At 44.1% G+C, this 14,037-nt stretch overlaps 1 protein-coding gene across 1 annotated transcript in view; it reads left to right on the top strand.

The window, feature by feature from the left end:
• disp3 (dispatched RND transporter family member 3) overlaps positions 1-14,037 on the top strand; it is a 333,206-nt gene that overhangs the window by 206,375 nt on the left and 112,794 nt on the right. Inside the window, exons 12-13 of the mRNA XM_070860919.1 lie at positions 4,763-4,808; positions 6,335-6,496. Coding sequence (XP_070717020.1) covers positions 4,763-4,808; positions 6,335-6,496 — 208 coding nt within the window. The remainder of the gene's footprint in view (positions 1-4,762; positions 4,809-6,334; positions 6,497-14,037) is intronic.

The raw sequence follows: 14,037 nt of genomic DNA, 5'->3' as shown, positions 1-14,037 counted from the left end.
GATACGGCACTTCACTTGAATAATGAACAGTCATATATGTATGTCTGTCATTGCATGCAGTGTCCAAACTATGCTAGGGCTAACTTAGAAGAAAGAGGGATAAGTGTTGGCCAGAACAGTCTTATAGGATCTTGTGTATGTGCTTGAGAAGGCAAGAGGGGGCCTCAGTTTAAGGTCTCCTCTAAAGGGTGACTATTGTACTGAGATGTCAGCCCAGGTTATGTGTTCAAGTCCTACCATGGCCTTCTAATTCAGAGGCAAAAGTGTTGTCAATGAGCCAAGGCTGATTGTTACATTGCCATTGCTTAATAGCCTGGTGATGCATGTTAATTGTTTCCAGTACTTGAGTATACTTGGTAATTGTTTTCCCAGACACAAACATCTGTTAGCAATTGATAGTATTGGCTTGACTGGCTTCTGTCTGATTTTTTATATATTCGTTCATGTGATGTGGGTGTCGCTGGCAAGGCCAGCATTTATTGCCTATTCCTAATTGCCTTGGAGAAGGCGGTGGTGAGCCGCCGTCTTAAACTGCTGCAGTCCATGTGGTGAAGGTACTCCCACAGTGCTGTTAGGGAGGGAGTTCCAGGATTTCGACCCAGTGACTAAGAAGGAACGGCGATATATTTTCAAATCAGGATGGTGTGTGACTTGGAGGGGAACTTGCAGGTGATGGTGTTCCCATGCGTCTGCTGTCCTTGTCCTTCTAGGTGGTAGAGGTCTTCATCTACGTGTACTTCATGTAGAGCCTAAAGAATACAAGGCAATTTCCCAGCATAGAATTCCAGAAGCCATTTTGAGGGTGCCACCTTTCTTAAAATAACTTGTGTTAAGTACTGCAGTACAGAACATAAATCCATGAGCTGTGGACATTTTTGTCACAGCAAGCAGCCTTCCAACAGCATTTAGCCTTTAATTGAGTTTAGGCTGTGTCTACTTACATCACTTCCCACGAGGAATTATCTGAGCAGTGGCTTTAAAGAGACAAGCTAGATTACAGTGAAGCATCACAGCCACCCTCCAGACTACTTGTAAGCAATGCCATAGGAGATCAGCTAGTAATCTATTTGAAGAAAACCCATTGTGGTTTTGTTTGAACTAAATTATTCCACATTGTCTTCTTATTGTTAAAGTGATGAATGATTCTGAAGATTCTACCATATTATTAAATACATTGGGTGCATTTTTACTTCATTCATAAATAAAGCTTTCCAATGTGCTTTGAATAAACAACCTTCTACCTCAGTAATGAGGAACTGCATGAGTTTAAGTTGGAAGGCTACACTGTTTGATAAGAACATTGGCACTGAAATTCCTTGGCCAATACTGATAGAGAAGGGAAACCAATCTCCACCTACACAGAACACATTAAATCAATGGTCGTTCATTAATTTAAGCTCCAGCTGTGTTGTAATTGCATCTTATCCTGTCACACAGTGCAGTCCAGTTATCTTCTCCTGCAACAGAAAATTACTTGCACCGAGACCAAACCTGTCTCAGTACCGTAACCTGAACCAAAAATGAGATTTATTGTCACTTTATTCTCTTCGGAATCTGGAATGGAAGCAGGAAATGCTGACAATGCACAGCTGATCAATCGCCATCTGAAAGGGGAAATGGCAGGTTACTATTTCAGTTATAGACCTTTTATCCCAATTTAATGCCTTTTTAGCCAGCAATATTCCAAAAAATTGCAGCCAGGATTGAGTAGTTTATAAGTGAATGCTCAAAACATTCAAAACAAATCGGAGAGTTTGAAACATGACTCACATGTGGAATGATATGTGGTAGCTATGATGGAGAATTAATATAATGAGTAATTTCAAGATAGTCTCTTTTTAGGAAACAATATTGCACCTATTGATATTATAATGAAAATGATGGGAGAGCTGTTAGTATTATAGTGAGAAGGTTGGGAGATCTGTTAGTATTATTGTGAGAAGGATGAGTGATCTGTTGGTATGTTGTGAGAAGGTTGGAAGATTCTGTTGAGAATCCATTGATATTACTTTAGTATACAGAAAACAAGCGAGTAATCCAGAGAAATAAGGGAAGCCAAATTGCCCATTTTTATAGCCCCATTAGCACCTCCGGAGGCGCTAATGAGGTGCAACGAGGTTATCGCCTGGAGAAAGGGGTCGATAGTGCCTCTGGGGAAATTGCCCCGGAGGTTCGGGAGGGGCGATGTGCCGGTAGTGCCGTGGCCACAATTTGCGCCCCAGGCTGGAGCGCACACTGTGATTACATCATCGGCTTGCACGTCGACCCCTTTGCATCCCGTGGAGGAAATTGCCCCACGTGTGGCGAGGATGAAGCTGGCAGATGTCACCGCCAGCTTCGCGGGTCACAAAACTGGCGGCCTCAGCTGCCGCGGTGCCCCTTAAAGGAGAGGCCATTTGCGCCGTGGGCCACCATATTTTTCTGTCAGACAACTTTTCTGTTGGCCCGACAATGGCGACCCTCGCCTTGATCGGGCTGCCATCCATTATGGATGCCGGGCTGTTGAGCCGGTCGATCGCATCCCTGGTGGCCCACTGGAGGCCGCCAAAGAGACTGCAGAGCACACAGCAGATCACCTCTTTAAATGAAGGGCAGGGGCATTCTGCCGTGTCCGCGTAGCGCTGACATCGTCAGCAGGGCTCCGGAGTATGGCGCTGGGCTCGGCGCTGCTCTTCCACCCCCGGGAGCGCCCCCTCTACGGAACACGGAGCGCCTCCAAGAGCATTCTGCGCCAGCGGCGGAACTTCCGGGTCGGGTGCTAAACATCCCGGCTCTAGAAGGTTACCGCCTCTAAATGGGGCACGGAGCAATTTAACCCCCAAGATATTTTATTTGAAGCTGGTTTGAATGGTTGGGTGCACACTTGCATAACTTTCCTCAATTCCTTTCTCTCCCTCATATCCATTGTTCATTGTTGTCTTGCTCTGAGGAAGAGAGTTCAGTCCAGCCGGTAAGTAATTGTAGTAAACAAGGGAACAGAGATATTATAACGCATAAACAGATTCTGGGGAGGGAAGAATCTACTTTTAAATGGATTTGTCTCGAGGGTGTTTGAAAATAAATATTTACTAGTATTTTCAATCTATAATTGGTGATATTCTGGCCCTGTCTGCGCTTGTTTTCTTCATGCTCTTGGCGATGAGACTCGAGGTGCTCAGCGCCCTCCCGGATGCACTTCCTCCACTTAGGGCGATCTTTGGCCAGGGACTCCCAGGTGTCAGTGGGGATGTTGCACTTTTTCAGGGAGGCTTTGAGGGTGTTCCTGTAATGTTTCCTCTGCTCACGTTTGATTCGTTTGCCGTGAAGGAGTTCCAAGTAGAGTGCTTGCTTTGGAAGTCTCGTGTCTGGCATGCGAACGATGTGGCCTGCCCAGCGGAGCTGATCAAGTGTGGTCAGTGCTTCAATGTTGGGGATGCTGGCCTGGTCAAGGACGCTAATGTTGGTGCATCTGTCCTCCCAGAAGATTTGTAGGATCTTGCGGAGGCATCGTTGGTGATATTTCTCCAGCGACTTGAGGTGTCTACTGTACATGGTCCATGTCTCTGAGCCATACAGGAGGGCAGGTATTACTACAGCCCTGTAGAACATGAGCTTGGTGGCAGTTTTGAGGGCCTGATCTTCAAACACTCTTTTCCTCAGGCAGCCGAAGGCTGCACTGACACATTGGAGGCGGTGTTGAATCTCGTCGTCAATGTCTGCTCTTGTTGATAAGAGGCTCCCGAGGTATAGGAAATGATCCACGTTGTCCTGGGCTGCACCATGAATTTTGATGACTGGGGGGCACTGCTGTGTGGCAAGGACAGGTTGGTGGAGGACCTTTGTCTTATGGATGTTTAGCGTAAGGCCCATGCTTTCGTACGCCTTAGTAAATACATCGACTATGTCCTGGAGTTCAGCCCCTGTATGTGCACAGACACAGACATCGTCCGCGTACTGTAGCTCGACAACAGAGATTAGGGTGGTCTTGGACTTGGCCTGGAGACGGCGAAGGTTGAACAGGTTCCCACTGGTTCTGTAGTTCAGTTCCACTCAGCTTGTTGACTGAGGTGAAGCATGCCAGCGAGGAAGATTGAGAAGAGGGTTGGGACGATGACACAGTCCTGTTTGACCCTGGTCCGGACATGGATTGGGTCTGTAGTGGATCCCTTGGTAAGGATCATGGCCTGCATGTCGTCATGGAGCAGGCGGAGGATGGTGACGAACTTTTGGGGGCATCCGAAGCAGAGGAGGATGCTCCATAGACCCTCGCGGTTGACAGTGTCAAAGGCCTCTGTAAGGTCTAGAAGGCCATGTATAAGGGCTGACCTGCTGAATAAGCATGTTATTCAGTTGCTGTTCTACTAACAAAGACCTGATAAACCATGGGATAATTTTCTTCCATCTCTGGTCAGTTATGGAATATACTAGTGTGAAAGCACCTCTCCCAGATAGACTAGTGGCTGTTGGCATACAAACTTTGACTTTCAGCACTTGAGCACCGCAGCATATGGTAGCTTTAATGAGTTGACAAGGAAGGTCCCGAGTTCAATCCTTGGTGCGTGCTGCGTTATATATTATTTGCTGTGGTAGTACAGGTGTTACAAATGTCTTAGAATTGGAAGCCTTGGAGCTCTGATGGAACATTTCATTTTTAACTTTTTGTTTCAGCTGCCAACATATGTGTAAGAAGAAAGATAGCAACACAAGACAAGATTCAGGAGAGTGTGATGATTCACTCCTAGTCACAGACCAGGGTTCGTTGGTGATTGGTGGGACACTGCAGTATTTGGATGATGACATTCCTCTTCTATCAGTTGAGGAAGAAGCAGGTTCAAACAAAATCCACAATATCTTTCTTCCTTCAGATTAATGAGATAAGATTCTCATTTTCATAATATGCATGTAATTATATTATACAAAGCACAGGGCAATGATATATTAATGTATTACTTATTCTAACATCTTACCACATAGAAACCTCTGAAATGAAGTACTTTGAGTGCAATGACTGATCTGTGGGCAAATGCAGCAGCCATTATGTGCGAGTAAGGTCCCACAAACAACAATGAGATGACTGGCCAGTTAATCCAGGTGTTTTTTGATATAAAACAGAAAATGCTGGAAATACTCAGCAGGTCAGGCAGCATCTGTGGAGAGAGAAACAGAGTTAAAGTTTCAGGTCGTTGAACCTTCGTCAGATCTGGAAAATGTTAGAGATGTAACAGGTTTTTAAGCAAGTGTAGGGACAGGGACAGGGAAAGGGGTGAGGGGAGGAAAGAACAAAAGGGAAAGTCTGTGATGGGGTGGAAGGCAGGAGAGATTAAGAGACAAAAGGGATGATGGTGCAAGGCAAAGGGAGATGGTAATGGCACAAGTTAAGAAACAAAAGATGAGTCTAGATCAGGTGTAAATGGAGATGGCAAAATCATCAACAGCTGCCATGAAAAAGAGAAAAAAACAAAAAAAATAGGGGCAGAGGTTATGATTTGAAATTGTTGAACTTGATGGTGAGTCCAGAAGGCTGTAAAGTGCCTAAATGAAAGATGAGGTGTTGTTCCTCAAGCTGACGTTGAGCTTCATTGGAACAGTGTAAAAGGCCGAGAACAGAGAGATCAGAGTGGGAGTACAGCGGAGAATTAAAGAGACAGGCGACCGAAAGCTTACAGACTGAACGGAAGTATTCTGCAAAGCGGTCACCCAATCTACGTTTGGTCCCCCCAATGTAGAGTAGATCACATCGTGAGCGGCGAATACAGCTGTTGGTACTATTGGTTAGGGAGAAGTGATGGCCAGGACACTGGGAGAGCTCCCTGCTTTTCCTTCATTGCAGCATTCTTAATTAATAAGTAAGTTCCTGGAGACATCTTGCCAAAGTTAAACCTGGAGATGATTCCCATTTTACAGAAACCTTTGTTAAGACATTAGGGTAAATCCATTCAGAGTGCAGATCAGAGGCAAGGCTTCAACACTGTAATACTGATTCTCCAACCGGGACACTCTTTAAAGTTGCAGCTGAGGGCACCAATAGGGAATTTACACTATTTTTCATTTGATTTTAAATTAAATTTGTTTGAATATGGACTGTCTGCATGAAAACACATTTGGCAGGCATATTTATTTTGGCGAGTTAGAAAAATTGTGCATCATTTTCGCCATACTAATCTTTTTGAATGGAGTAGCCTTGCTGAAAGGACACATTGCAAACACCAATGGAAAATAATAGATTAATCCTTTCAATAAGATTCTTTGCAGCATGCTTGCAATGAATGATTTACAAAAAAAAATACAAGTTTGCAAAATATATTTTCGCAAAGATGCATCTTTTTTAAATAGTTTATTACTTTTTTTTCTAAAGCTTCTTTGGACAATGGAGATGTCGCCTTGGTTTCACTGTTGTCTGAGGTACCTCCACCTGAAGATGGGAGACACCATCCTGGTCAACTGATCACAAAACTACAAGACGTACTTTACCATTTTGTTGCACATCCTGCAGTAAAGGGTAAATGGATCATTTTAGGTAAGAAGTAAGTGGGTTATTGTTGATCTGTTGAGATTGAAGATATCTTATCTCAGTCCAAATTTGAGGGGTGGGGGAGCAAAACTTTAGTCGATATCCAAGAAAAAAGTGATCTTATACACCTTGAAGAAACAGTAAGCATGTTATCCGAATTCATTCTTTCAACGTGAGGATGTATAAAAAGAGAAAAAAAACTGTAATTATATAGTACCTTTCATGGCCTCAGGATGTCCCAAAGCACTTTACAATCAATAAAGTACTTTTTTTGAAGCGTAGCCACTGTTGTAATGTAGGAAAGGCGGCAGCCAATTTGCACACTGCAAACAGCAATTAGATACATGACCAGATAATCTGTTTTTGTGATGTTGGTTGAGGGATAACTATTGGCCAGGACACCAAGATGAGCTCGAAATAATGCCATAGGATCTTTTACATCACCTGAGAGAGCAGATGGGGCCCCGGTTTAATGTCTCATGTGAAAGACGGCACCTCTGACAATGCAGCACTTCCTCAGTACTGCATTGGAGTGTCAACCTAGATTATGTGCTCAAGTCGCTGGAGTAGGACTTGAACTCACAACCTTGGGACTCGGAGGCGAGAGTGCTACCCACTAAGCCACGACTGACACCAAAAGGTGAACACATTACACTTAGAGGGTCTATTTTTGGACCTCTCGCTGCTGGTCGTGCTTATCTTGGGAGTTTGCAAGTGTGCTGCCCACAGTTTTCCATACAAAAAGTCCAGGGCAACGAGCCTGCAATGTCCTGATATCTGCGACTGATGGGCTAAGACTCCCCACTGACACTGCATGCTCAGTAGATTGGCCCCAAGGCACTCCCTAAATGTAATTTTAATTCAGGGCAGAAAGAGAAAGAGGGTGCGATGGGGGGGCTGTGGTGAGGCAGCTTAGCATTTGCAATTCAAATCCAGGTCAAATAAAAGGGAGAAAAGGATTTTTGTTTAATCAGATGAAGACAAAAAAGGTTGGGTGTAAATAGGAAAAAAGGAATGGCCGGGGAGGTGATAAAAATGGGAATTTTACAATGGAAATCGCGAAACGCTGAGAACACTAAAAGATTTTCAAATAATAATTAGGTCACCTGGCATTTCTGTATTCAACTTTTACTTTTGCAAATTGCTGACTTTTCTGTTGCTTCATGCATTTGTAAATTAACTGGTTCTCAGAATAAATCATCAAAGCTATGGTTTCGCAAGCTGTGTCATAATTTCTTAGTGTATCGGAGAGTGCGCGTAGTGCAGTGAAGTCTGGGATCTAAACGGAGGACAATTTTGTGATGGACTCACGATCCACAATAGAATTTTCCATTTCTGCTTTACAATATTCAGTTCATGGGATTTTGTTGAGGTTGCGGGGGGGGTTCCTTTATTATTTCTGTTTAATCATCTGAGAACAAACACAGTGAAGCTTAAAGCATGTCAGCTGTGCACAGTGGGAGCAGAAATTGCTTCTTGCATTATTTCTGTATTCTTCAGTTGAATCAACCTCTCCACAGCTGGTTGATTTATGTTTTTCTTTTGAATTTCATTCCATTTCAGAAATGTGACTCTTGGGTAAATTCACTAATCCTGCCTTCCCAGCTGGGAGCCACACTTGAAGGGAGTGCAAATCAGAGAAAGGGCTACAGCACTGGCACTCATTCTCCAATCCTGGTGGAACTAGGAGTGTGGGTTCAGTCGCTTTCCCTTTTATTTCAGTTGTGTGTGTGGAGTCCAGTTTCCTCTCTTTCACAACTCTTATAGGGAGTACAAAATAAACATTAGATCGAGTGCCTTCTCTCTTTCACATGCGATGGATTTTACACATGGCTGGAAGCAATTAAATAATAATTGCATCATTGGTAGAAGAAGCCTTGTTTTGACCTCAGTTGACCCTCTCTTCAATTGATCCAATTTGCAATTGTGCTGCTTGTCTCTGCTGCTCTCTCAACTGGCCAAAGATATCCCAATTGAAAGATTTTTCAGACGCCAAAGCTTATTCCCTGATGATTCTTACTGCCGTCTTTATTGTTCTTGCTTAAAAATATTCAAGAATCTATTGGCCTTTCCTTCTAATTTCTCTCCAATGCAACAAATATTTCAAGGATCAATGATCTTCTAGTGCATGCAAAGCAATAAAGCCTAACGTCATTGAAAATATGATGAAAGGCTTTCAAGAATAAAACAAAGGTTGCTACGTTAAGCCGTGCTGTTTAGGTTAATATATTTGACATTATGGATGACAGAATTCATCAACTTACTGATTTTTCTAATGGTTTCATTTACTGCTGACTGTCTAGATCTATAGACAGAACAGCTGGTTGAAAATGATGGCCCAAAAATCTGCTGTCCTGTTTTGCCACCATACCTAATGGTGGGTGGGGGGCTTGGGGTAGGGCTTCCACCCATTGGCTCCCAGTGGGTCAGATATTGAAGTGAGCGGTTGCCCAAGCTAGTATTTGCATAGCTGGGGTACCCACTGGGCATGGAGGGTAAATAGCAGCGTTGGTCTGCAAATGAGCCCGAATGTGTTGGCAGGTCCAACTGAATGAGCATTCAACTGCAAAGAATTGGCTAGATTCCAAGAAGGCCGCATTCCTACGGCAACCTTTGACCTCCACATTTTGCATATATTCCCGCACCCCCCCCCCCCCCATCCAAGTCGTAGCTTGGATCCATGGAAAACCAGGAAGAGCATCAATCTCAGGAGTCAATGACCCGAAATTGCAGTTGGAGGCTTCCTGCGGGCAGATGCTCTGACCAAAATGTTTTTTCAAAAGTATCTGGTGGTCCCAGAGGAACATATACTTACAGTCCGAGGCCTAGATGCACAGCTCAGCATATGGGCTCATACATCCCAGGAACGTAAGTGCAACCTGGGATCACGTGGGCCTGGACAACCAATGAACATGGAGTATTCTCGCATCAATGCTTTTCTCAATCTTCCTTGCTGCAATGCTCCATCTCACTCTCAACAAACTCACCGCTGAAGTGGAACTAAACTATAGAACCAATGGGAACTTGTTCAACCTTCGCCACCTCTAAGCTAGATCCAAGATTTTCCCATCCTCTGTCATCGAACTACAGTACGCGGACGACGCTTGTCTCTGCACATACTCAGAGGCTGAACTCCAAGCCATCGTCAACACCTTCACCGAAGCGTATGAAAGCATGGGCCTTACGCTAAACATCTGTAAGACAAAGGGTCTCCACCAACCTGACTTCACCACACAGCACTGTCCCCCCGGTCATCAAAATCCACGGCGCGGCCTTGGACAACATGGACCATTTTCCATATCTCAGAAGCCTACTATCAGCAAGGGCAGACATCGATGACAAGGTCCAACACCGCCTCCAGTGTGCCAGCGCAGCCTTCAGTCGCATGAGGAAGAGAGTGTTTGAAGACCAGAACCTCAAATCTGGCACCAAGCTTATGATCTACAGGGCAGTAGTGACACCCGCCCTCCTGCATGGCTCAGAGATATGGACCATATACAGCAGACATCTCAAAGCGCTGGAGAAGTACCACCAACGCTGCCTCCGCAAGATCCTGTAAATCCACTGGGAGGATAGATGCACCAACGTCTGTGTTCTCGCTCAGACCAGCATCCCCTGCATCAAAGCACTAACCATGCTTCACCAGCTCTGTTTGGAGGGCCACAACGTCTGCATGCCCGACACAAGACTTCCTAAGCAAGCGCTCTAATCGTAACTCCTACACAGCAAGCATGCCCTAGGTGGGCAGAGGAAATGTTTCAAGGACACCCTCAAAGCCTCCTTGATAAAGTGCAACATCCCCACCAACACCTGGGAATCCCTGGCCCAAGACCATACAAAATGCGGAAGAGCATCCGGGACGGCGCTGAGAACCTCGAGTCCCGTCACCGAGAGCATGCCCTTTCCTTCAACCACTGTCTGCCCCACCTGTTACAGAGACTGTAATTCCCGCATTGGACTTTACAGTCAGCTGAGAACTCACTTTTAGAGTGAAAGCAAGTCTTCCTCGATTCCGAGGGACTGCCTATGATGATGATGATGATGATTTTCATTGATAATAATGCAAACTCCATTTGTACAAGCTCCCATTACTATCAATGAGAATACCCCTCAAAACACAAACACAACACAATAAATAAAAAAACGCCTCACATATTTAAGTTAATGTTTTAGAAAAACAAAATTAAACATTTTTTAAATATATTTTAATAGTGTTAAAAATAAACATATCTTAATGGACAGGGTTTTTAATATAAAAATTAGTGATACAATTTAATTTTTATTTGTTTTAAAACTCTTATGCTGGTAACAGTCGGCTATATGACTGCTTTTACCAGGTGTAAGCATTTGAAGTACATTCGTTGGGCAGGAGTTGGGCGAATAGCCCAAATCTCTGCGCGTGAATGTCCTTCTCCCGGGGATCCCGAAGACATTTTGACAGTTCGCAAATGCTGGTTCTTGGCGCATGTGCATCGTGCGCCAAGAACGGGCATTTGCAAGGCCTCTTCGGGTGCGTGTGTACATTGTAAGCACCCGGAGAGGCCACAATTTACGGCCCAATATTGCTCTTTCCCATATGAGTGAATGTTACATATGGACTGATAGAAACATATCGTAAGCCTATGTACTTTGTTTGTTATACATGAAAGAATGTTTGGTGATTTCTCAATTAATGAAATTACTCTGTGTAATATTAGCCTATGGTATGGTAGAATTCTTTATTAAGATGGAGAGTGACACAGTTAATTCAGAGACTAGGGTCTTGAACTTATGGAAAGGTAACTTCGATGGTATGAGACATGAATTGGCTAGAATAGACTGGCAAAGGATACTTAAAGGGTTAACGGTGGATAAGCAATAGAAAACATTTAAAGATCACATGGATGAACTTCGGCAATTGTACATCCCTGTTTGGAGTAAAAATAAAACGGGGAAGGTGGCTCAACCGTGGCTAACAAGGGAAATTAAGGATAGTGTTAAAGCCAAGGAAGAGACATACAATGGCTAGAAAAAGTAACAAACCTGAGGACTGGGAGAAATTTAGAATTCAACAGAGGAGGACAAAGGGTTTAATTAAGAGGGGGAAAATAGAGTATGAGAGGAAGCTTGCAGGGAACATAAAAACTGACTGCAAAAGCTTCTATAAATATGTGAAGAGAAAAAGATTAGTGAAGACAAACGTAGGTCCCTTGCAGTCGGATTCAGGTGAATTTATAATGGGGAACAAAGAAATGGCTAACCAATTGAACAAATACTTCGGTTCTGTCTTCACGAAGGAAGACACAAATAACTTTCCGAATGTACTAGGGGACAGTGTGTCTAGTGAGAAGGAGGAACTGAAGGATATCCTTATTAGGCAGGAAATTGTGTTGGGGAAATTGATGGGACTGAAGGCCGATAAATCCCCGGGGCCTGATAGTCTGGATCCCAGAGTACTTAAGGAAGTGGCCCTAGAAATAGTGGATGCATTGGTAATCATTTTCCAACAGTCTATCGACTCTGGATCAGTTCCCATGGACTGGAGGGTAGCTAATGTAACACCACTTTTTAAAAAAGGAGGGAGAGAGAAAACAGGTAAATATAAACCAGTTAGCCTGATATCAGTAGTGGGGAAAATGTTGGAATTAATCATTAAGGATGAAATAGCAGCGCATTTGGAAAGCAGTGACAGGATCGGACCAAGTCAGCATGGATTTATGAAAGGGAAATCATGCTTGACGAATCTTCTGGAATTTTTTGAGGATGTAACTAGCAGAGTGGACAAGGGAGAACCAGTGGATGTGGTGTATTTGGACTTTCAAAAGACTTTTGACAAGGTCCCACGCAAGAGATTGGTGTGCAAAATCAAAGCACATGGTATTGGGGGTAATGTGCTGACATGGACAGAGAACTGGTTGGCAGACAGGAAGCAGAGAGTCGGGATAAACGTGTCCTTTTCAGAATGGCAGGCAGTGACTAGTGGAGTGCCGCAGGGCTCAGTGCTGGGACCCCAGCTCTTTACAATATACATTAACAATTTAGATGAAGGAATTGAGTGTAATATCTCCAAGTTTGCGGATGACACTAAACTGGGTGGCGGTGTGAGCTGTGAGGAGGACGCTAATAGGCTGCAGGGTGACTTGGACAGGTTAGGTGAGTGGGCAAACGCATGGCAGATGCAGTATAATGTGGATAAATGTGACGTTATACATTTTGGGGGCAAAAACACGAAGGCAGAATATTATCTGAATGGCGGCAGATTAGGAAAAGGGTAGGTCCAACGAGACCTGGGTGTCATCATTCATCAGTCACTGAAGTAGACATGCAGGTACAAGCAGGCGGGGAAGACGGCAAATGGTATGTTGGCCTTCATAGCTTGGGGATTTGAGTATAGGAGCAGGGAGGTCTTACTTCAGTTGTATAGGGCCTTAGTGACGCCTCACCTGAAATATTGTGTTCAGTTTTGGTCTCCTAATCTGAGGGAGGACGTTCTTGCTATTGAGGGAGTGCAGCGAAGGTTCACCAGACTGATTCCAGGGATGGCTGGAGTGTCATATGAGAAGAGACTGCATCAACTGGGCCTTTATTCACTGGAGTTTAGAAGGATGAGAGAGGATCTCAGAAACGTATAAGATTCTGACGGGACTGGACAGGTTAGATGTGGGAAGAATGTCCCCGATATTGGGGAAGTCCTGAACCAGGGGACATAGTCTTAGGATTAGGGGTAGGCCATTTAGGACTGAGATGAGGAGAAACTTCTTCACTCAGAGTTGTTAACCTATGGAATTCCCTGCCGCAGAGAGTTGTTGATGCCAGTTCATTCGATATGTTCAAGAGGGAGTTCAATATGGCCCTTATGGCTAAGTGGATCAAGGGTGTGGAGAGAAAGCAGGAAAGGGGTACTGAGGGAATGATCAGCCATGATCTTATTGAATGGTGGTGCAGGCTCGAAGGGTCGAATGGCCTACTCCTGCACCTATTTTCTATGTTTCTATGACCCGATTCTCTGCTTCCTGTTTGCCAACCAGTTCTTTATCCATGTCAGTACATTACCCTCAATACCTTGTGCTTTAATTTTGCACACCAATCTCTTGCGTGGGACCTTGTCAAAAGCCTTTTGAAAGTCCAAATACACCACATCCACTGGTTCTCCCTTGTCCACCAGTTACATCCTCAAAAAATTCTAGAAGATTTGTCAAGCATGATTTCCCTTTCATAAATCCATGCTGACTTGGACCGATCCTGTCACTGCTTTCCAAATGCGTTGCTATTTCATCTTCAATAATTGATTCCAACATTTTCCCCACTACTGATGTCAGGCTAACCAGTCTATAATTACCCGTTTTCTCTCTCCCTCCTTTCTTAAAAAGTGGTGTTACATTAGCTACGCTCAAGTCCATAGGAACTGATCCAGAGTTGATAGACTGTTGGAAAATGATCACCAATTCAGCCACTATTTCTAGGACCACTTCCTTAAGTACTCTGCGATGCAGACTATCAGCCCCTGGGGATTTATCACCTTCAATTTCCCTCCTAATAAGGATTTCCTTCAGTTTCTCCTTCTCACT

This window comes from Pristiophorus japonicus, chromosome 18, assembly GCF_044704955.1.
Source record: "Pristiophorus japonicus isolate sPriJap1 chromosome 18, sPriJap1.hap1, whole genome shotgun sequence".
NCBI lineage: Eukaryota > Metazoa > Chordata > Chondrichthyes > Pristiophoridae > Pristiophorus > Pristiophorus japonicus.
Note: the sequence above shows the minus strand (reverse complement) of the source record. Positions and strands in the feature narration are given on the sequence as shown.